The sequence below is a fragment of the Gadus morhua genome, chromosome 22 (genome assembly GCF_902167405.1).
Source record: "Gadus morhua chromosome 22, gadMor3.0, whole genome shotgun sequence".
NCBI classification, from domain to species: domain Eukaryota; kingdom Metazoa; phylum Chordata; class Actinopteri; order Gadiformes; family Gadidae; genus Gadus; species Gadus morhua.
This window is the reverse complement of record NC_044069.1, coordinates 15,353,682-15,378,681: the sequence shown is the minus strand read 5'-3', so window position 1 is coordinate 15,378,681 and position 25,000 is coordinate 15,353,682. Positions and strand designations below refer to the sequence as shown.

The following is a 25,000-nucleotide window of genomic DNA, read 5'->3' as shown; positions in this document are numbered from 1 at the left end:
TATATATATATATATATATATATATATATATATATATATATATATATATATAAATATAAATATATATATATATATATATATATATATGTATGAAGAGATTTCAATGTCGAAAAATGTAATGAACTTTGCATGGATCTATAAAGCAGACCTATCCATTGGTATCATATGGAGAGGGAAAGGTCATGCCTACATATTGCTTTAAGGCAATTGCATTCATGGATCACGTCAACCAATGCTGCTCATTCTTTTGAATTTAACATAAATGCTAAATCGTACAAAAAAGTAAGTATTTAATTGAAATTAATTGCAAAAACTAATGTATTCTTTGGTCAATCTATCTAAACACAATTAGGCACGTTCAGATCAGGTTTTAAATACGTAAAACGCATCCAAAACCTCCCTTTAACATTGATGTTCGCAACACGAATACAACCCCATTCCCAACAGCCTCTACCTTTGTGCCATAAAACGCTGTTAGACAACAAGACAACAATTACGTCTGGGGTGCTTCTGTAGCACAGTTTCACGCTGTCAGCGACGTAAGACAATAAAGTAAGGCTAAATTGCCACACTTGGGATTTTTCAAAGAAAGCTGTAGTTTGAAAGAAATGGAAAGCCTCCGGCCTCATTCATATGTCGGCACTAAGTCCACTGCATGTTATAGGCCTATATCTGCTACCGTCGGATAATTGTAACATGTAAAATGGCTTTGGAAAAGCCAAACATTATAGTGTGACGGCCAAATGAGATAAGCCAAACACACTTTATAGAAGGCTGCGAATAAGAGGGTCCAAGACAAGTGAAAGTAGCCTAACGTGAGGAAAATCCTTAAAAGGTATGTTCACAGCTAGAATGGTATTCATAGCTGTGGTTTTCATTCATATGAGCTCAAACTTGCCATGTTGTTAATCCAAAACATCCAGAAATTGCCTCCGACGGATTGGTTTGGACGGTATTTCTTCCTGTAAATCAAAGGGATCAGTGTGTAACACAGCCTGATAGAACATATTGTGATTCGACCATTTTGAACTTGAATGTAATCGGGTGAATCAGTCAGTACTGTTTTCGATGTGGGTAACAGTGGGCTGATGCGTCTTGAAAAAGAGTTCTAAAAAAAAAAATCATTTCTAACGCAGACTTTATTTTCAATTCGTTTTAACACATCTGGCATAAGTTATTATTAACTATAAAATGTCCATTTATCCACAGGTGACACAAAAGCGGGTCCAAGGCAAGGGGCGAAGAGAAGAGACTTGACCACCCAGGAAAGGACGCTGCAGCGTCGGGGAGTCAGCTCAACTCCACGGTCAAAGGGAGGGACATTCGTCTAATCGACATTGGAAAAGAAAATGTCAAATTTGGACTTTATTCAACGTCATATTAAGACACATACCGTTAATTGATTTGTATTGGGATCCTATAAAACCCACATTTTTAAAAATGCGATTGAGGACCGAAGAGGAGAAAGAATCCTCTGGAATTTCATGCAACATCTTCAACACTTTATATCAACTTTCTATGGAAATACATACTAAATATGCATTTCAATCTTTGAACATATTTAAGTGTTGTTTAAATTGTCTAAAACAATTAAGTAGGCTAATTCGGGGAACAAATAGGCCTATAAGCTCTATATTACGCGCCTCCTCCGTTTCGGTGCACGTTTCGTCTTCTCGTTCTTTCGTGGAGTAAGATATTTTTAATACATTAAACTAATGTTTGTATCAACGAGCAGAATGTTATTTGTAACTTTTCTGGTAGCCTATTGGTTGCTGGCTTATGTTAAATTATATTAATTCGGGGAGGACTTCAGACGCTTCAGTGATTACAAATGTGTCGTAAGTACCAGACCAGTCCCAAACAAAAGATATAAACGAGACCAAATCCACAGACTGCTTCTTTTCTTTTTGCATCGTAGCCTCATATAGCCTCAAATTAAGGACATAGACGAGACACGTTCAACATCACGGAAAATTGCAATAATTAGTCCACTTATAAGACTACCAAATTTAAATGCAAATACATGCGGAGGGCCAAAAATATCGCCTTAGTCTTTTGAGAGTGCAAAATACGTTCGACAATGACTAGACGGGACGAGACGGCCTACAGATCCATGCCATGTGTTATTAAATGTCTGAGATAGAGCCATATGCAACCTAATACAGTAAAAAGGATGTACAATGACGTAGGTACACAAATGTTTACATAAATGTTCCAAACTAGACGGCAATTAAGGTAAAACTTGCAACTTCTACAAACAGAAGATCGGATTTGACCAAGAAATATGGCTAATGGCTTTTGGAGATGGAATTAGGATCTAGGTTGAAGCAAGCGACTGCCTTTTTTCTAACATTTGATAATAGTCTCTTAAGGAGCTAACATTCAAACCTCGTTTGCCGTCCTGGGCTGATGCAGAATTAGAGCTACACATTGTATAGGTTGCAACGTTAGTTTCGTCTCATGGACTTGTAGGCCTACTTGAAATAAATGAAATTTGGGCCATCACTATATAACGAGCAGAGCAATTTCAATGTACGGATGTGTCTATTGGAGCGGCCTATGGGATGGATTTAGTCACCATTCATTTAGATAGCAATATTTTGTTTACACAAAATGGTAGCCTACTATATTGGAAACATTAACGGACTGCAAAGCATTCCTAGTTTGCTTTAAACTGCAAAGAGAAAGGAAACAATGGCGTTGTTCATTTGGCGGATGGCCGTCTAGGTTGGTCTGCTACACGATTACGTTTCAGACCAACTCCTAGTGTCATGGGTTGGGCGGCCAGTGCCGTTATTACGCAAGGTGGGTAGGTATCCAGAACACACCACTAAAACCAGATTATCATGTGTTCGCATTGGGTCTCCTTGGGTCCTTATCACATTCTAACTCATGTTTTCGTACTTTCTTACAGAATGCTTGCGAGCGCAAACACGTGATAATAAAACCATAGATTGACAAATGAAAAACACATGACAATATTTTCTTTCTGCCAGCGTTCCACTATTTGTAAACAGCAACAAAAAAGGCGAGAAACAGTGGAACCTGTAAAACAAAATGATGCATGATATATGATTTAAAATAATCGAATATAACATATAAGTGATAGTAGGCCTATACCCAGATCGAAATAGCGGCCGAAAACTGGACTATAATGTCGCTCTATAGCACAAAGTGATGTACTGCGTTAAATTGCCTTAAGGTGGCAGCAGAGCTCACGTTGTCGCCGAGAATCAAGTTCAACATCCTGTTTGACGCAGGCCCAAGCTCTGGGAAAAAAAACGCATTGCTGGGCAAAGAGCGTCTGGTGGGCGGGGAAAGGGCTGTCCATCAAACTTGGAATGAAGGCGGGAGTTACCGCTTGTTTTGCTTCACCACCAGCCAATGGGTGGCTACTCTGCTTATACACATAGCCAACCAGCTTCGAGTCATTTCAACCCGTGAGGATAAACCCAGTCCCCTTTCCAGCTTTTATTTATTTCATGGTACAGGAAGTAACACTTTCCAGTCTTGCCCTTTAATACACCCGAAGCTATGCCCGAAGCAGCCTAGGGTTATTTTGTAACACCTACGCGCGCCGCTGTGCATACGTATGACCAGGGGCCGTTTGCGGTGGCTCAGATTTCGCGTGTTTGTGGTCGAAATGTGATCGTCAAACATGTCTACCCCAAACCTGCAGTTCAATCATGTATTAGTCCAACACTCATTTTTATTCTCCAATTTACATATAGCTGCCGCTTCTTCGCTTAGATTGGCTTCAATAAATCACAAAAGTAAGCTATGGCGATTTATATACATAAAAGACCAAAATCAACTGTCCCAACTAGAGTCACGCTTAAGAATCTAGTTCTCTTATTATAGGCTATATAAGATTATGTAGGCCTTTATATTTTGTATAATGGTGGTGTATCCGTTTTGGTGTCAAAGTAAAGGGATAGGCCAACCTGTAATATCAACTGCATCACCAATATTGCCTGTATATTCAATATTTAATTTAATTTTTATTATTTTTTTTATTTTTTTGAAACTGAAATCTCTAACTTAGTTTTCTCTAATAACAAGGATAAGAAACGAATTTAATAAATGAAAATATCGTCCGAAACAACAACCCTGTGTTTAGTTTCTGTGAAGTACAAGAATAGTTGAAAACAACAGGTTGCTTCACATAGGCTAAGTGAAGCAATCTTGCATATATATAAATAAGTATCTATACGTAGAATACAAACCGACTTTTATGTTGCGACGGCAAACCTAAGCATTGTCTTATAATTGTATAATGTGTGATCCAATAATATAGAGTGAATACCCGCAATCTAAAGAATGAAATGCAGAGGTGACTCTTTGGAAAAGTGGATACAAATACATTTCTAACGCGAATAGGGTCAGTTACACATAACGTGTCTACTACATTCATGAAATGTATTCAGTTATACATGTTAGATAAAAGAAAACATCTCTCTCTACAGTTTTCTCATACGCTCATTATTGTGCGACCGTGTCTGTTCGTATAGGTCTACAGTAGGCCTGGTATAGTGTAAGTGGTAGGCCTAGTAGACTATATCAAATATTATGAAGAGGAGTAGACCTATGCGTAATCCCGTAATCATATAACAGGATTATACATTTGATAATATACATTTATGATAAATAGCTTCTCTTTGTCATACATCTCTATATATCTATATCTATCTATCTATATGAATTTATATAGATGTTTATATCGATTAATATCTATCTATATATTTACATATATATATGTATATATATCTATCGTTCTATCTAGATATTGATATAGTTATTGATACATAGATAAAATATAGATAGATATAGATGTAGATATCGTGTAGTCCCATGTTACACTGAACTGAATAGCGTTTTTTCTTCTTGGATGAAAGGGGTACACTTTAAATAATCTCAAAAAATTAAATGAATTGTATTGTTAGATAATAAAAACAATAACGTATGACACAAAGTGTTGAATACTCGTCTTTCTAAATTCTGATATGTTAGGCCTGGTTCTGAAATCTGCGGCGATACGTCGAAACACCCGACCGTCTTTTGAACGCAAACTGAGCCCTGCTGCAGCCTACATGAACAGATATATTTTATTCGTTCTGGATTTTCTATTTCATACGTCGAATAGGCTTACCTGTTTATAAAGCTCATACATTCGACCAGGACAATAGTCCACAACCTCAAGGGTTTAGGGTTTAGGATACCGTGGCCTGTAGCCTACTTAAAAGGTTAACCTCGACACGTCGGCTATGTTGAGAGTCCAGTGGGCCTATTAGGAAGTAGGACTACTCTAAAAAAATTCTAAAACGGTATAACTGTCTTACCGAACAGTCCGTAAATGAACATTTCCAAAGTCGTCGTCAATGTTGTTTTACACAAATCGTTGCGTGTTTGCGACTTTTTAACCTCTCAACACCGAGACAACGCATAGGCCACACTAGTTGTATTCTGGGTCGTGTCACCATAGCCAAGAGTATATTATTATATAGAATATTATATACAAGCAATATAAATGAGATGTGTACTCATCATTGTCATTGGTAGTTGTTATATCAAGGTACGTTTACTGGAATTCAATAAAAAAAGAAAGAAATTCAATGACACACAATACGCCTGATTAGCCACTGGGTGGCGGTAGAAGCTCACACATCTCTAGCTGTACAGCTCTACAGCTCTTTACACTATGTGATCTCTGTAGGTGTAAAGCAAAGCTAATTGATTGCTCAACAGGTCAATGATACTACATTTAAAAACATAATTGTGTGCAAAGATTGTGTAGGTCAATTAACTGGCCTATTGTTAGATCACAACCATTTGAAACAACCATAGACCAACCTAATGACAAAGAAATAGGCCGCGGATTTTGGAAGTTTGACAACAATGAAATAATTGGCCTGCATTAATAAATATAAACGCTTCCCGAGGTAACCTAAAAATCCACTCATAGTGTAGCCTAATAGCCTTATAATTCACTGTCCATATTTTATTTGGATGGACAAGACAGAAATATTTAACACACAAAGATAGTAACCATGCCGAAATTTACGTTATATACAACCATGAATAGGCACACATTATAAAAGCAATAATTAATATGAAGACATATTCCGGACGATTATCTATGCATTATAATAAGAATTGCACCATATATTGAATATGAACGGAAGCATGGGTCCATTTGAAAAAATAAATCTTGGAAGTAAACCGTGTGGCTTGTTTGGAGAGGCGTTGGACGCTATTATTAGTCAAATGTACCAAAGTCCAAATGCTTTATGTAATCCGGTGAACCTCCGCATTTAACACTCTCGTTAAACTTGGAAAAGTAAAATCTCAATGGCATAGGACAGCCTTCATGAGGTCTGATTTCCTGAGCTCAGAGAGAAATGTCACATATATTTTTCCACATGCGGACTCAGTCAAACATATTTTACAACACGAAGGAAAAGAGAGAACCGAGCATTATAGAAGGAAATTGGGTTCCAAAACTTCTGGTGAATCACGTGCATCAAACAAATAATCGAAAAAAGTTAGCCCTCCCAATCCATAAATCCAGAATTGTGGACTGTTTCATTGTGCGTGTGTGTGTGCGCGCGCGTGTGTGTGTGTGTGTGTGTGTGTGTGTGTGTGTGTGTGTGTGTGTGTGTGTGTGTGTGTGTGTGTGTGTGTGTGTGTGTGTGCGTGCGTGTGCGTGTGTGTGTGTGTGTGTGTGTGAGAGAGAGAGAGGGGAGTTAGGGCGCACGCGTGCGCGCCCGTGCGTATGTATTAATTTCCAATGGACAGGCCTATATTCCGCCAAAAAGAAAAAATATCTAGCTGATTATTTTCACTTTGTTGACCACTTTCTTTTCCTTCACACGTCGGTTCTGAAACCATATTGTAACCTGTCTCTCGGAGAGATTAGTCTGAGCCGATATCCTTCTCCGCTTATCCTTGGTGATAAATTTATTGGCGGCGTACTCTCGCTCCAGTTCCTTCAGTTGCACCTTGGTGTATGGCACGCGCTTCTTCCGTCCACGTCGGTATGAGCCCGCGTCCCCCGCTGCGTGGGACACCGCGTCTGTACGGTGAACGAAAAGCAGACACAGACACCTTAAGAAAAACTACCAACGTTCGCCATGCAGCTGTGCACTTTTGAGGATTCTGATCAACATTATACGTATTTTGCCCCCAACCCTCCCCCAAAAAAAAAGAATAGGCCTACTCAATCAAATCAAACAAAAGCAGTCATGCCATGTTTTAGTGTTGAATCTTACCTGGTATAGAGGATTTCCAGATATGCCCTGCCTGTGGCTGCTCTTTGGCGCAGTACACTTGGCTATTCCAACCGTTCGCGGTGAGAGTCCACGGCTGGTAGCTATCCATGGGCAACAGGGTCTCGTGTCTGGCCTCCGACGGCGCACTGATAGTGGGCACCACGGGCACATCCAGATAGCTCGGAACAGGTTGGTACGGACCAGAAGGATACGTGGGATAGAAAGCGAATTCCTTTGCCCGAGACGTATAGTCGTCAGTCGCAGACGCGGAGGAGTCCATATATTTATCCCCATACGCAGAGGGGGGTTGCGAACCGCACGACTTCATGCTGCTGTGATGGGACATTCTGCACGGATAGTAGCTGCTGCCAAAGTATCCATAGGGCAGCGAGGCGCTGGAAGAGCTCTGGGCCGCCGAGCACGGACTGCACTGCTTCACCGGCTCCCCCATACCAGAGGCGGGCACGTCGCTGGACAAGTATGTGGTGCTGGGTGCCAGGGACGGGGGATGCGCCATCAGATTTCTGCACTGGTTCGCCGCAAAGTTGCCACCAGCAAAGCCCTCCATGTTCTTACTCACTTCATCGGAGCCGTCGCCGTTGTCGTAGAGGAACATCACCGACGGGTCGATCCAGCGCGGACGGAGAAGCAGTGACGTTGTCATAGCACGACATCCAACATTGAAGGGTACTGGCTCTTTTTAAAAAAGCCCAGAGACTGAGGAAAAGGAGATACTGATTCGGGGGAGAGTAAATGACTCTGACGCGCACGAGAGCACGAAAGGTTGCGCCGTCATTGGCCAGGAGTTTACCACGTGACCTGGCTATGCAAAGCGCACGATAAACATCTACCAGCGCAGATAATTAAATGAAAATGTTGGGCTGTGTGTTGGGTTACTGTACCGATAATGGCACTTTGCATTGGCAAGGAAGAATCCATTCATTGAGATAATCCCAGACAAATTAAATACAAATTGGGCAATGATTGTGTGATAAGGTAAAGAATAAATTAAACCCTCAAAAATAAGGAATAAATGTTGTGTTTTAGCTTTTGTTTTGAATCAATCGGAGTCTCCTTCTTGGTAGATTCGAAAGATATCTAAATGTGAAATAAATATATAGGCCTATTACCACATGGATCCATCTGAATGTGAACTATATACCTTACCCCAATGTATTCTTTACGTAGCCTATACAACAATTTGTCCGTGCCATGTTATGCTTTAGCTGCATGCAAAAAGGTACGTGTTACTATGCATTTAATTCCTAAAACGTATATCTATATCTATATATATCTATATCAATTATGCACACTCAATAACAACTACGTGTATCAATGATATACGATTATATTACTAACAAGAAAATAGAAAGCAGGAACTTAAAATATATATTTTGCTTGCCTGTGAAGCCTTAGTGGCACTGCGGCTATGTGTGCAAACATGTACAATTGTTTATGACGATGAGCACACATATGTGTGTCCATAATTTAAAGTATATGCGCGGGCTCAAAAAAAAGGGCATGAACAAAAAAATATACATATAAATAAACGAGGCTATAGGCCTAACATCGCACTATAGTCCGTTTGGTCAATATCATGACCTTCGCAAGTCATTTGGATGTATAAAACAAGGTTTTTGGTTGTAGGTATTTTTGCATACGCGGTTGTCACGGCTGGAGGCCAAGGTCAAGTTGAAAGTTTCTGTCTAGCCGACATGCTTGTTGGGGCTATTCAGTCCTGGAGGAACGTCTGAGCTTTTGAAAAGAGCGGAAGGAGGGTGAGAATTCCTGTTTGAATAAAAGCTTTCGAGGACATTAACTTTAACTATCATTTTTGTTCTAGCGTTTAGACCTTAGGACTACACTACATGGCCGGCTTTAGATGTAGCTTGACTTGTGTGTAAGCTTCCATTTAGGGTTCGAAACATAACAAGAATGTCTTCGTTTGTGTGTGTTTGTAGGAGTTTCGTCGGATACGTGTGAAAATGATGTATTCTCTGAAAAGAAGGCACAATATAGACGTGTCGTTGTGTGGGTGTCTGGTCTGCTTTTACGTGTTTACGACCAGTGGCACTCTGACTATACTGTCTATGGCGACTCAACATTTAGTTGGAGTAGCTCTCACTCAAGTCTTGACCCAAATGTCCACACATAAAACGAGTTTTGGTATGGCTAGATTAGTGAAAATACATTTTAAAAAAAGAGGCTGTTATACAGTTAAGATCTCATGTATCTTCAACTGAATCCTTTAGTTTTTCACATATCTATCTACTGACTACAGTAAACCCAGTGCGTAAATAATCAACCAACGACCAGTAACGATAACGTTATATTGGCATAATCCAAAATATCCTACAGCACGTAGGCCTACGGCGAGGTGGAAATAGACCAATGATTAAAAATGTAAACAATTCTATAAATAAGAATATATAGGCCTATAAGGATTCCTGTCTTTATATTTTAAATTGCAATGTATGCATTAACAATCGTTAAAGCCACATTGGCAACAAGTAGAAAACAAAATAGGCCTATTCGTCAACTCTAGACTGCCCGCACAATCATCTTCCATGAGGAAACGTTTGTTTGTTATTCTAGATCAGAAACGAATACAGATAAGCTATCCATTCTCTAATTTTCAGGATTCCATATGAAGCCAATTAAATAAACCTCATTTAGCGAAAGTGGTAATGTCGATAGGCTAGTGCGTAGATGCGAAATTGGTTATGTAAGTTCGAAATAAGGGTTATTTATAAATGGTTCATTAAAAGTAGTCCTATATGTATTGCATAATGTTGATAGACATAGGACTACGCTATTTTAAATTTCAAATACTATTTCTTTATCCAAATGCTTCACCTATTGATGAAAAGCATGAGCCTGCACGACCATCATCAGAATCATCGTCCAAATATTGTTGAACTAAATCATTCCAAGTCGTTTTGGCTTAAGTGGGTCAAATTATAGTTGGTGCAAGTTGGCGGCAAGTAATGGGCTTTCACTCTGTAATGAACCTATTTGTACGATAGTCTTTTTTTAATTTAGGATTAGTAACATAATTTGATCTGACATGCAATCGGCCTATTAATATTGAATCAAATCAGTTTTCGCTCCATACTTCTCCTTATCCTATGCATGGAAGTAGGCTGTACGCCTATTCGTCTATATATGCGCTTTAAGAAATGTTCTTTCAGTGAAAACATACAGCCTACGATCAGGCCTGATCGCACTTCATCTTGATGATCCGAGCATCGTAGTTTTTCTCTCCATCCACAACCCAGTCAAAGTTGGTTTGACTGAACTCAGAAGGTTGTTTGGAGAACCCACGGATCTCAGGTCCGAGCCTGGGGATCACAACAAAAGATGGTCGTAACCATGGCGGCGCAAAGCGCAGATGTGTGTTTTTTCAAGGCCAGCGGTCAAACCAGGCTTATACAACAACAGCAGCAAGGACAAGACAGAGCACTACAGAGAACTATACACCCATGGCCAGACCCTCAGCTATAGCCCTACCTGCTATCGTCAAACACATGCCCTGTGTTGAGGCAGTGAATGGGAAATAGGAACATCATTGTTCGGTCCAATTATCAAAAACGCTCTTTGAGGTCTATAATAATAGGCCTACTATACTTTTTCATGTAACCAGCATGTCTTAATAGTTTACACTTTGAAACAATGGGTTGTAGGCCACTGTCATTCACGGTTTAGCGGTTTTGTTTGTTTGTTTCTCAGAAATTGCATAGCCTCTAGTTGTGTGTGTATATATATATATATATATATATATATATATATATATATATATATATTAGTCGTAATATATGTCGTTCAGCTAGGTAAATAGAAGGTTGTCATATAAAAAAGCGAAATTTAGGCCTAAGTGCGTTTTTGATCAAAATAAATCAGGGGGTGAGATAAAATAGTTTTTTTTCTTTCGTCATGGAAGTTTCGGTAATATGTTTATGGTGTAGCCTTCAGTCTACACAATGGGAAAAAATACAACGCAATATGAAAGGAACAACTTTCACACGCCAGGGTCCAGTCAGTTAGCTATCGGTCAAAGTTACCAACATGAGGTGCTTTAATGGCCTTCACTCTGCACGGATCCTCACAACGGCTGATAGATAAAAACATATAGGCCTACAACTAAAACTAAAAGTGCTGATTAAATCTAAAGGTATAATTAAAATCGGCTACATCGAACGAATCATGCACTGTCCTATATAGAAACCGAGCAACAATAAAGACTTTTTGTTTTGCATGTGACGGGTATGGATAAGTAATTGTCACATTAAGCCCATTTTGATTGCAATTCAAATCAAGCCTATGCTGTTTAATTTGTTCAAATCGGCAATGCTGGTTTCAATATGATAGCACGATGCGAGCGCTCCTGATCAGTTCACAGAGCTCACGTGGATAAAGTGGGCCTAGAGGTCGATCATGAACTTGAATTAAGCTGCACGACTTTAATTTAGGCCTGAATCCTACCTGGCATTTATTGAGCTCAAGCTGGGATTCCATAAGCGAACCCGGTTTTGCTGGGAATGCAGAATCCTAATCACCTTTTTTTTGCATAAAGACTTGCTAATGTGGGGGGGAATAGGCTTTCAATCATAGGGGAAGACAAATGAATAACATAATAATAACCATTGTATTTTCCACCGAACAAAAAAAGGAAAAGCAAACAAAGGCAAAGACACCTGTAAAGGACGAAAATATATTAGATACATTTAGGCGCAGGCCAATAATTATTAGGCTACGTATAAGCATAATGTAATTAAGTAGTCTAGTATGCTATATTGCGCCTTAATCCACTTCACATTGAGACCCTCTCTAAACGACCCCTAACGCCAGAAATGACCAAGGACCAAAGGTAAATACATTTCGCATAACCTCCGAGTCTTAAGGCCTTCTCCTGTGCCATGAAGGTAGGGTTAGTACAACCACAACGAAAGTTTAGCCCCCATTTAGTTGGAATAGTTCCAGATTAAAAGCCTTTATTAAAGTTTAAGTTTAAGTTGAACGAGTCATTAATCAAAACATATCTGCTAGACTTTGCTGTTATTCATAAAAAAAAAAAGACAACTGGCGTACAGGTAAGGACTACAATTATACAGCCTATGTATTATACGCGATACTATATTGTATGGTGCGGATGGTTTATGGATTATGCATTTTATTGGATAGCAAACGATATGTCTTGGTTATACAATGGGCATTGGTGGGCCTGCCGAGCTGAACCCTGTGGAATAGTTAGTATATAGGCTAGCTCTGTAGCCCTTCAAATCACTGGCTATTATTTATCAAAAATATTTTCGATACCTTCGATTTTTCGAGAGCCCGAAAAGAACATATGATCTGCCATCTGGAAAACAAAATATTATGTGGACTAATCGGAAACGAATTGTCTAACAAATCTGAAGATCCATTAATGTTAAGAGAAAGTAGCCTATAGAGCACAGTCCCAAACCACATTCAAAAGTTCTGGGCATCGTCTTCTCTGGCTCTGTCAGGCATCCATAATTTCAGCACCTTCTCCACATTGAGCTTTAGCCTATTGCGTAATGACAAATGTACGTGCTAAAAAAAGATAGCCTTTACAGACCTACGTATCATTATAAACGATAAGCGATTGATCTGAGCGAAGCGGTTCCACAAACAGCTTACCCTCACTACCTTATGATGATATAAAAACTCGAACCTGTTACATGCCGCAGGTAGGCCTACGATACGTATGATAGGCAATATCCAAACGCGGATTCATCATAGACACGAGCACAATGGACACGAACCTGGAGGACGGCCTCCACCGACAGTGTGCACCTTAACAAACAACAAACGACCTCACGGCGTTTCTTCTCAAGACGCAATGGAAGTAAAGCCCACCAAACAGTAAACCTCGCACTCGTAAAGTGATAAGGCCTTGCACCTGGCGCGTTGCAATGCTACTACTGAATTGGTGATAAGCCATATTACATGGCTACCTCACACACCATACTATCGTTTTAATGGGGGGGGGGTAATTCGCGCCTGATCGCTTGCTAAACCCTGTATCGAAGCAGAGGGATCCGCAGACGTCGCGCAGTGAAGCATTGTGAGTAGCGACAAAACGGGTTGACAACCGTATAGTCAACGTATAGTCACCTTGCATTCTTAAGGCATATGTCGTGATCAGGCAGTTGACATCCTGGCCACTGCGTCATTCAAGGCCAAGTTGAAGCAATAAGACGGGAGGCCTGAGTCATGAACGATATATGGGTTTATCTTCCATCCCATCGCTTCCTCATGCCTTCGTTGAAATTATAGCCAAAGCTACATGGTGACAGAAATTACACACTCTGACCAAAGTCTATGCACGCTCTGATCAAAACTGGTTTTGAGGTAAAAAGCCAAAGTATTTCACCGCCGGGATTGGATTACATGGGCACTGCGCAGACTCCATGGTCAAGTTCAAGTTGGCCTCCCTAGTAAAACCGAGGGGCGCATTCTGCAATGTCTGCCGCGGGGGGCGCTCCCCTCTTTGATCTACCCCCAAACTAGACGCTCGAGAAAACCCACATAAAGGTGTCCAGAGTTGGTAATCTATAGTGCGGTGTGGGCAATAGGCTACTTCAGAAATGAAGCACGCTAAACGATTATTGCAATATGCTTCATGATACTATGGTAAATAGTTTAACAATGCGCAAACAAAGCTCTCCAAACCCATCCGGTGTCCTTCACTATCTAAGACACACAATAGGACACTACTGTAATTGAACAAGGTCATCCTTCGATTGCGCAAAGTTAATCTTGATCCTTATCTCCCGGTAGATCACGAGATACAGTGCCCTTCAGACTTATTATGGCACATGCACTGCAACAAATGCATCTTTCTTGTGTGGAGTATCAATATGCCAAATAGTATCTCATGCATTGAAAAAAAAATACGCTAACGATTAAACAATAACCAGGAGCCTGGTTTAGGAATCAGTAGCCTATTCATCACGGGATGCCACTATGTGCCTATACTTTTTCACTTGCGTGTTTAATAATATACTTTCTCACGGTATTTGTATTTGTTTCCCCGAGCCCTGCACTTCCCTATACTCCAGCTTAACAACACCAAACAACCCGGTGTCAGTCAAAGACATCGCTCCCGAATCCACCCTGTCACTGGAAATAGCCTACCTATACGCGACATGAAGCTCCTATGAAATGTACAAATTAAAGCAGATTATAACGTTGACCAAATCTATAGGTTAAATAGTTACTGTCAATTATTTTCATGAAAATGTAATCAATGATATTCCTAAATGGATATAGGCCAACAGAAAAGTCCCGTGTCAGTAGCCTAAGAAGGTCAAAAACGAAACAAACAAAGGGGTTGTTATGGAAGTAGGCCTACTGTGTATTTCTAAGTGCTCTGATTTGACTGACAAACTCGACTAGGATTCGTTTAAACATGGAACATATTTGACCATTGGCACGAAGGTGTGGTTGTGGTGCAAACGCAAAAAAAAATTAGACGGTCCACAAGGAAAAGACAGACAGTCAGACAGACGGGCAGACTGACAGATAAGGCCAACCGTGCTGAAGACAGAGCAGAAGAGAGAGGGAGAGGGAGGAGGAGGGGGGGGGGGAGGCTAACTTATGTAGACTCACAGGAATTCTGCTCACTTCTCTGTTGCTCGGCTGGGGGAGGGGTCAACTGTTGCCGCGGAGTCGTCCTCCTGTTGGACAGGCGAGGGCGCACAAGGACAGCGAAGGCTTCTGGGGAACCGGAGCCCGTTCCGCCGCGCGCTCTCCTCTCTTTTTTGACACCCACGTGACGTCACTGTCCACAGCATCATCGATATTAGAGCACAGCCTCCGCGTTACATCCGTACACAGTTGGTGTAAGTTTGATTGGTCCAATTTGGAATAAAAAAAAAGGTAATTGAGTCCACAAAAGAGCTGTTTCACTGGTTATTTTATTGTGAACTGAATTTTGAAGATGTTAGGGGAAGGGAAAACGAACCACCACATATTAGAAAGAGGTAATAATCGCTGGAGTTGCAAAGTTTCAGTTTAACAGTCTAAGTGTAAATCAGGAATTATAGAGGATCCCCGGAGAGAGTCTCCTGATCGAGGTGTTTATTCTCTAAGGCAACACATGTAGGCCTGCCTTAAAAAAAAACGTTATTTAGCATTTGTTAATTGTTTTTATTGTTTTACTTTGAAGTATAGGACCATGGTACTTTGTCGTATAACTTAAGGACACAGCTCGAATCTAGAAGGGTGCATTGTTAATTCGCTTTGGCATGGGTATTAACTTACTTCTACTGCTATGGTTGCTTTAATAACGGTCCTTGTGCGACAGAGCTTTTAACTGCGCATGTGTGAATGCGGCAGGGACGAGAGCTTTTCATTATATCCTATTTGATAGACTGACCCGTTTTGGAAAACCAAATAGGCTATCCAGGCTATTTGCATATTCCTTGCGAGCCGTCAACTAATAAGAGGTGCAGTCAATTTAAAATGTGCCAGGCCTATATCTTTGCTCGGATTTGTAAGTTACCCCATACACTACAGAAACCGAGGTAGATATGGATTTCCAAAACAATGCTAGACTTTTTATCAAAATATTCAATAAAGACTAATTGCTTTTAATTTTCTATATTTATTACCCCCAACCATTGGTATATCCTATTTTCTCTGACGAAATACATAAACCACCAAACAGGAAGTAAAAAAATAAAATAAAGATATTAGTCAGTCATTGTAATATAAAGATTAACTAACACATTTAGGTGGATTCTATGTCAAATATTAACCATAGCATGTTTACAGCAATTTTACCCCTCCAGTTTGGGGTAAAATAACGACCTCAAAGAAATACACTATATATCACAAATGTCTTCGGAAATGTAAATGCATATTTTATTAATAGTTCACTAATGTGTATTTTCAAGACAAGAGCGACCGGGAATAAAACCTCAAACTCCTAACCTAAATCCTTAAACAGAAGGAAACATGGGTCTTCATGTTGGCTAAAAGCTTCTTCTCTTTTTTCCCCGGCTGATTTTTTTTCTATCTGCCCTCCATCCCCTCCGAATCTCTCCCCCGTTGTGATTGCTCCTTGTGTTTACCCACGTCCAATCAATGTGTGTCGTCATCGGTGTACCATCATGACGACTACGCTATTAAGAATGACAGCTCGAGAGGAAGAGGGGGCAAATGGTGATCCCTCCCAGAGCTGCTGCCGAACTCTGGAGCGCTCGCTTCTCTCAGGGTCAAGGAAAGGATCGCATCCCTCATTTATTCACAAGCCTCTTTCCGAGATTTGGTTCCAGTAACGCTTCGGAAATCTACCGCTTCGTTTGAAAAATCCTTTTCATTCTTCGTCCCCGAACTTGAGGCTGAGCTCGCACGCACGGTCGTGGGTCATTTTTTTGGGGGAGGAGGGAAGGTAATGGAAAATAGAAAGGAAATGGTGATGCTCGCGGAGGAAGGTCAGCATGGCACGGCTGTTGGCAAGAATCGGTCTAATCTGTCGGAAGCGATCGGAAGCCCCGCACGGGAACCGCAGGGGAAACCGGTCCCCAGGAACTGTACGAGCCCTGGCGCTGCGTCCTACACGCGGGACAGAGCCGAGATGGAGATGGAGGAGAGCGTACGACGGAATATGTGCGCAGACATGAGACCGGTCAACGTGTCTTCATCCAGCGAGAGACACCGCAACGATCGCCCCCACAGAGAAGCCAGCAGCTCAGATACAGAGTCTGATTTCTACGAGGAAATCGACGTCAGCTGCACACCAGAAAGCATGGACTACCCCACATCGAAAGGTAAGCAGGACATTTTGCAGGAGTATCCCTGATTCTCCATTTTATTCGATGGTATTAAGCTAGAAGCATTTTATCCGGGATAATTGATGGATGGAATTATAATGTAGGCTTACAAATAGATATACAGATGACAAAAACTCACTTCTGAACCCCGGACATGTGTATTTTTTAATACTGTATTTAGGGGTGTTGTTGTTATTGTCTACTGTTCTGTTTTTTTTTTACCAATTGCTTTCACTTCATGCTGCACAGCTGTTATGAGAAGTGACAAGTGTGGTGGGATACATACATGCTGGGTTGACACCCACACGTTAACCAGACTTCTTCCCTATCCGCTTTAAACGAGTCAAATCGGCGCCACATCCTAGATTCCTCACCAAGAAAGCCTATATTCAATAAGTGTATGTTTGGACAAGATGTTTACATGAACCGCAAGCATAAAGGGAAGGGAAAGGACCACTGCCTGTTAATTCACCAATGGGTTGAGTTTTCAGTTTGCATGAAAGACACATTCTTCAGTTAAAATAGCATATCGTAAAATGCTAAAATATATATTGCTGCGTTTGAATTTTTACATTCCTAGTGTCAATAATATCTTACAAGCATGTCATTTATGAATGAGCGACAAACAAAGAGACAGCATCATTAAATAGTGTGGTGTGTTAAGAATAGGCCTATGCAAATTAAGCCTGGACTACTTGCAATGTTGCAGAATTTAAGGCCCAATCAGAGACCATCTATTAAAAGCTTGAAAGTGACAGTGTTTATTAAAACAGTACAGGGTGCAATAATCATTAAACGTTTGCATCCTTTCAGAGTGAACAGGGCCTACATCAACGAAATAACTCGTTATTTTGTGCTGTAATTAAAACGTGTTGAAATGTTATTTCACTCTAATTGGGGAATCCTTTGGCCCTTCGTCATATTTCTTAAACTGTATCTAATTTTAATCTTTTATTATTGTTTTCCAGGTCGAAATATTAATTCACCCATCCTCCCGGGTGAAGGCAATGCGGATTCGGGGAAGAACGGGCCGAGCCAGGCGTCGCTGGCCTACGCAGCCGACCAGATGAGGCGGTACCGGACCGCATTCACCCGGGAGCAGATCGGACGGCTGGAGAAGGAGTTTTATCGGGAGAATTACGTCTCCAGACCCCGGAGATGCGAACTGGCAGCTGCCCTGAATTTACCTGAAACCACAATCAAGGTAAAATGTTTTTTTTTTTTTTTTATCTTTGTCATGAACTTGACGCATTGGTGATCTGATCAGACATTTAAACATGCTAACTACATAGACGTTCAACCAAAGGATTTAGACTACACCAAGGATGAATTTGATTTAATAGTCTACTATTCCTATTAATTTCGTCCCATTTTATATGGCAAATTAAATATTTGTAATTTATCTGAGAGGCCTTGAAGGCTACATTCGTTGAGACTCAATTTCGTTTCCTAGTCAGTCCTTCGTCTCAATCTTTCCTCTTTTAAAACATAAGTAAACATAAAGGTCAGTTCTGTTTGGTCATTGTTTACATTGTCTCCCCTCATGTCTGCTGTAGGTGTGGTTCCAGAACCGCAGGATGAAGGACAAGCGCCAGAGGCTCGCCATGACGTGGCCTCACCCCGCTGACCCCGCCTTCTACACCTACATGATGAGCCACGCCGCCGCCACAGGGAATCTCCCCTACCCCTTCCCGTCCCACCTGCCCCTCCACTACTACTCCCACCTGGGGGTCGGGGCCGGCTCGGCCCCCTCCCCCGCCACGCCTTTCGCAAGCCCCCTGAGGTCCCTCGACAGTTTCCGGATGTTGTCGCATCCGTACCAGAGGCCCGAGCTGCTCTGCGCGTTCAGGCACCCCTCTTTGTATCCCGGTCCGACCCACCACGGCCTCGGGCCCGGCGGAAGCCCCTGCTCCTGCCTCGCGTGCCATTCTAGTCAGCCGGGAGGTCTCCCATCCAGGCCACCCGGGTCGGACTTCGTTTGCTCCCCAACGAGCAGGACTGACGCTTTCCTCCCGTTCAGCCCATCGGTTCTTAGTAAGTCCTCCTCAGTGACATTAGACCAGAGAGAAGAGGTGCCCATGACCAGATAAAAGGAGAAATGCGCCCATGCGTCCTCAAACACACCAACACTATTTGTCCTCTCTTCGTTAGTGCAATATTGCATACAACGCATGGGATATAATATGCGAATAGCATAGCACACACACACACACACTTGCTCAGCCGAACAGGTATAGCCATGTCATGCACATGTCAGACTCCGCTGTTGGATAACTTTATTAAAACAAGATCAACCATAACATGGGTTTTCAATTAACAACATACAGTGCAACAGTCTAATGTAAGAAAAAAACATTTTAGAGCAAGACAGCCAGCTGCAATTTGACGGCATGGGACAAATAAACGCAATTGATTTAAATATTATTTTGTTGTAGGAAAAAAAAAAATGGATTCATGAGGAAAAACAAAAACAAAAAAACGTTAAAATCTCCATGATGGATGACGTTAACATTTCATCATTATTCCTGGATCTCCACACGCGTCCAAATTGACCTACAGCTATTGTTGGTTACACGAGAATAATGCTTCCCATCTTCCTTTATAACAAGGGAATGTGTTAAATATGCTGTGGCGTCTCATTATATCCCCCCCCCCCATTTCTCCATCGCCCTCCTGGCGGACCCTTGGCGCAGGAATTGTGCATATTGTTGGCGAAAAGAAAAAAATTAAGTGATGTATGTTCGGATGAATTTTGAGTGTTGAATTAATGATAACGCCCGAGCTCTGCCCGCCTCGCGTGGCCGAGGAGAGATCGTTTTCTTCCAAACGGTAACAAGGCGCCAGGGGAGCGTTGTGCCGAGCCTGACGGAGGCAAGAGGAGGAAGAGGAGAGAGGCGTTCAAGAGAGGATGGAGAGCCCGTGGTGGGGGAGAGAGAGAGAGAGAGAGAGAGAGAGAGAGAGAGAGAGAGAGAGAGAGAGAGAGAGAGAGAGAGAGAGAGAGAGAGAGAGAGAGAGAGAGAGAGAGAGAGAGAGAGAGAGAGAGAGAGAGAGAGAGAGAGAGAGAGAGAGAGAGAGAGAGAGAGAGAGAGAGAGAGAGAGAGAGAGAGAGAGAACGTCGGAGATATAGTGGACAATCACAGATAGCGATGTGAAACAAAAACAAGGGGGGGACATTTGAAGCTCACCGGCCTCCACCGACTCGAGCCCACTCGTCTTTCGTCGGCCAGTCCACTTACAGGTTATAATAAGTCCGTGTTGTTGTAGGCGAGGTCCGAGTGAAGTGTTTGATCTCACTGAATGCCTATCTATCAATTTATCTTCTTTTATTTCCTTTGCTTTGCACTGCTCCAGGGGCCTAGTTATTCATGGAAACCATTGATTTGAAGGTGACAAATAACACTGCGCTGATTTAATTTTGATTATTTTTGCTGGGTTGTTCTCGACGTCTAATTTACAATAAACAAAGTCAGATAATGCATACAATCTTGTCTCGATTTTATTTACATTTCGTATGAAACAATTTGATATCTCTGTCATTGAAGTCAAATGAAAGGCAACATATTGCGTGTTAATCGACCAGAATGGATTAAATAAAAGGACATTTTGCTCTTTATAAATATATTTCTGGTATTTAAGGAAACCAGAAATCGAATTCGCACATGTAGGCCTAGTAGTACATGCAATTTAAATCAGATGTCCAATCCCCCCCAATCACATAATATTAGTAATCTAGCTCTCATGTGGTCCATGTCAGAACACAGAGGTCTGGCCCCTGATATCCCGCTGCAACACGAAATTGACCGCGACAGTTAAATGGTCCCTGCAGGCCGAGTCAACGCAAATCATAATTTTGTGTGTGTGCGTCTCTCTCTCTCTCTCTCTCTCTCTCTCTCTCTCTCTCTCTCTCTCTCTCTCTCTCTCTCTCTCTCTCTCTCTCTCTCTCTCTCTCACCTCTCTCTCTCTCTCTCTCTCTCTCTCTCTCTCTCTCTCTCTCTCTCTCTCTCTCTCTCTCTCTCTCTCTCTCTCTCTCTCTCTCTGTCTATCCACTTTAATAGACAAGTCAGAATTAGTTGTCTGAATATAATGGAATGTCCAAAGGAGGAAAAAAATCAATGATTGTGTGGCCCCATGCAATCCGCGAGCTCTTAATTGGCTTTGTTCCACTGAGGTAAATTAGAATGTTGTGAAGTCGACGAGGCATGCTCTAAAGAGAAAACAAATCGCTTTTAAACAATTTATGCTTTCCAAGGGAAGGGGATCTTTTAAAGATAACATTTTTTCTAGCAATGTAATCGCTGAGGATGCTTGCCTTAGGATCCAGGGTAATTCTAACAAATCATCACAACAACAATTTCTTCTCTGAAAATGTTCTTGCCTTATTTATTAAACAGGCTATTGGGCATCCATCTTAACTGTAAACTGCAAACTACTTTCGGGTGGATATGCATGCCAAAATAAAAATAAAAAAATAGATTTCTGTAGAGGTAAATGAAAATAAAGTTGCATTTAAATCAGAAGACCAAACCCCCTTAAACGGAAGGTCCCACACATTTGTGCACATGTTACCTGGCACACACACACACACACACACACGCACGCACACACGCACGCACGCACGCACGCACACACACACACACACACACACACACACACACACACACACACACACACACACACACACACACGAACACGAAAACAACATTTTGAGCGTTTTTTTTTTTCTCCTTCCGCACACGTGTGATTGATGGCCTTATTAACGGGAGCTCTTGTAAGTGTGACCAAGCTGATTAAAATGCATATGTTTGGAATAATACACCGTTTAAGCCGCTCGGTTCGGGCCGAAAATACAAGGCAGATTTATGTAAGTTATCAAGCAACATCTTTCGTTAAATGGGGATACAGGAACACGCAGGAACATTAATGTTCCTCCGTGTTCAAACCAAGGCAATTGGTTGGTGCATAATAAAATGGTACACTGGGATGCACGAATCAAGGCTGAAATATTCCAAAGGATGCGCCATTCATCCAACATATCACTTGGCCAGGTTTGACATCAAACCCGACATTGTGGGTTATCTAGTCTCAACACAAGTTCTGCACAGGGTCACACGTATGATCATCCTTAAATTCTTGTCACCACACAATCCGTGCCAAAAAGAAAGTGAGGCAAATGACAACCAATACATTATAATCTCATTTTCTACACCCGCACTAGCCTAAAGTCACTCAATGGCTCCCACCATAGCATCAACGCGCCGTTTAATAGCTGGAACATGTTCCCAACGATCTCACGTATATAGTCAGAGCAATTATGTCAGGTTTATAAGATCCTATTAGCGGGAATTGGCACGGCGCTCCCCGAGCTCCCTGACGACCACAATGCGTTTTGATAGGGGCGGTTCGCAGCAGCTGTCCGCCGACAGGAGGGGGGGGGGGGGAGGAAAAAAAAACAGCGCACCGATTGGATCTGTTACCACCGCTGCTGCCGCCGCCGTTCAGATTGTATTACATTCTAATTTACAGGCCCTTGTCGTAACGCTAGGCTGGCGGAGGCGTGGACGGACCAATCACACCGTAATGATGATGAATGAGAGATTAATGCGGACACAAGCAAGACAATTTAGTCCTTCATCTGTTTAAACAGGTTTCCAATATCATTTGGAAACTGAGGTCACGTTAAATCAATCGGGGACGCGTGAAAGTCGTTTTCAGTGGCGTCTTTATCAACATTATTTACGGTGCACGGGAGACAGCTCCACGCACAGACCCGGCCCATGGAGCCAGGCCCGGCTGCTATGAGCCGTTACGCCAAGGTAGAGGAAGGCAAAACAGAATAGCTTATGTGAAATAGGACTCTATGGAACAGTCTTGTTGTTTCAATGTTAGAATTAAATATCCATAAAGCAGGGTTGGAAACGAAGTTCTCTATTGTATAATAAACCGCAATTCTCTTTCCTGCGATCATTTTCCATAAACAGGCAGCCAATGTTGTTCTGTTCCCATTTGAGATCCCACACTGTATATAACCTGTAACAACCTATGTAGGCTACACCTGCAGAATATTGGCATGGAGCAAGCATCGGGAACAGAACACGCTTCTACGGATACAGATGGGAAGGTTTCACCCTAGCATTAGTGCCTCGCTCAGGGGGCCATGCCAATGTATGATCTTCCTGTGATTGAGTCCTATGGCAGTCAAAAGTTCGGTCAAACGAGGCTATGTGGTCCTGTAAACTGGCCTCTATTTTGATATTTATGGAGGTTGTGGTGACAGGCAAGGGGGGGGGGGGGGGAGAGGGCCTTCATGAGGCCTATTCCAGCATGGTCTGTATATCGAGTGGTTTTATAGGTGTACCTTTGAAGAAAACAACAAGATTCTGTACATTTAGCCCTATAGGTAACCACAATGGCTTAAGACATTACAAATAAATCCACCTGCATGTTTGCAGAGGTTACACCTCTTTCTCTGCAGTATAGGTATGCATCTTTTTGGTTATGGAGAACAAAGGGACAATAGCAATATTAGCCTCTAATACATTAAGCTACATGAGGTAAATAGAATGTGTCCTGAATCCCAAATATTTGGATGGGATCTAGCCATTCAGTATGAAATAGGTGATTCATGAATGAGATTCCAATGTGTTTGCAAAGGTTACTCTTTGTTCTCATGGACTAATAGTGCAAGTAAAGGTTGACAATTTATGTTTCCCCTGATGGAAAGAAATGGAAAAGTAAGTGTAGCAATTGAATAAAGTCAAATTAGGTCAAGTTTATAACATTTCACGAGCACCAAATGTCTTGATTGATGGACGTGATTGTTTAATGTTTGCTAAATGTGTGCGTTGCCTCGCGTCTTCTAATTGGAATCTGGTGTCTGTGAGCTATTCCTCAGAAAGAGACTCAATCTAAAATCTGCCAGCGTCTTAATTATAGAACGAAAGGAGCTAAGTTGAACAAATTCCGCCGTGTCGGATAAAACCAACAAGGAATATCTTGTGCTTTAATCAGTTGGGGAGGACAATGCAAGTCATAGGCGGTTTTCATTTTGACTGAGGTCAATGCACTCTGGCGTCATTTCACCATATTATGGAAATCATGGATTATGGAATATGTTTTTGATATAGCGTGTGCAGTGAGCCAACACACATGGTGAGGCATTTGGTTTACCTGCAAAAGATCAGAAGGGCAATCAATGAAAAAAAAATATAACATGTTTTACACTGGAAATACAATTTATAATAATAATCAAAGATGGATTTCAGATGTGTACCAGGAATGGCAATAGCTGACTCATTATTCGTTTCAGGATTGTACACTACCACTATGTTGTTCACCCATTTTACTGAAAAAGTTAACTTTTTTTGGTGAGACCATGTGTTCCAAAAACATTCACCAACAAGAGCGATTCGTCTTACCAACGGTTTTACTTAATCTCTAAGGAGAACTCACCCAAAACCTGCTGTAGTACAGGTGCATAAGAAGAGGGAGTGTAAAGGAACCAAAAGTGTGAAAGGAGGTCTATTGTTTCTAAAATGAAGCAAACCATAGATAGCATAACCTTATCTTAACTCTATACTTTCTATGGATCCCTAATCAAAGCACAACTATAGTCGTTTGTGACTATGAAATAAAAGCAAATCTGATGTATTGTCACTTAATGTCCAAGCAATGGCCGTATAACGTTTTAGCGACAGCTTATTAATAGCGGGCCCAGTCACCCAAAAGTCTTACTCAGCATCTGACAATGATCGAGTTGTTAAATTGAACTTCATTCTTTAGTCACTTTCCCAATGAGATCTTGCTCCGTGTCAAACTGCCTGTTATGGACCACACCAGATCGTGAGATAATTTAAAAAATGATTCAATAAGCATTTTGTTTTACGGTTGAGTATTATTATTTTATGGCCGATTCAGCAGCCAATGGCTTTG

At 41.4% G+C, this 25,000-nt stretch overlaps 2 protein-coding genes across 2 annotated transcripts; one reads left to right on the top strand and one right to left on the bottom strand.

Moving 5' to 3' along the window:
• Nucleotides 1-4,795: 4,795 nt before the first annotated feature.
• Nucleotides 4,796-8,247, bottom strand: hoxa13a (homeobox A13a). The gene is made up of 2 exons (XM_030348030.1): nucleotides 7,269-8,247; nucleotides 4,796-7,072 (listed from the first exon to the last, which is right to left on the bottom strand). Exons 1-2 carry the CDS (start codon nucleotides 7,930-7,932, stop codon nucleotides 6,825-6,827), a joined length of 912 nt encoding a protein of 303 aa, XP_030203890.1. The 5' UTR covers nucleotides 7,933-8,247; the 3' UTR covers nucleotides 4,796-6,824.
• Nucleotides 8,248-16,439: 8,192 nt separating this feature from the next.
• evx1 (even-skipped homeobox 1) lies at nucleotides 16,440-19,998 on the top strand. Its single transcript, XM_030346373.1, has 3 exons — nucleotides 16,440-17,068; nucleotides 18,040-18,275; nucleotides 18,628-19,998. The coding sequence occupies exons 1-3, from the start codon at nucleotides 16,693-16,695 to the stop codon at nucleotides 19,159-19,161; spliced, it is 1,146 nt and encodes a 381-aa protein (XP_030202233.1). The 5' UTR covers nucleotides 16,440-16,692; the 3' UTR covers nucleotides 19,162-19,998.
• Nucleotides 19,999-25,000: the final 5,002 nt, after the last annotated feature.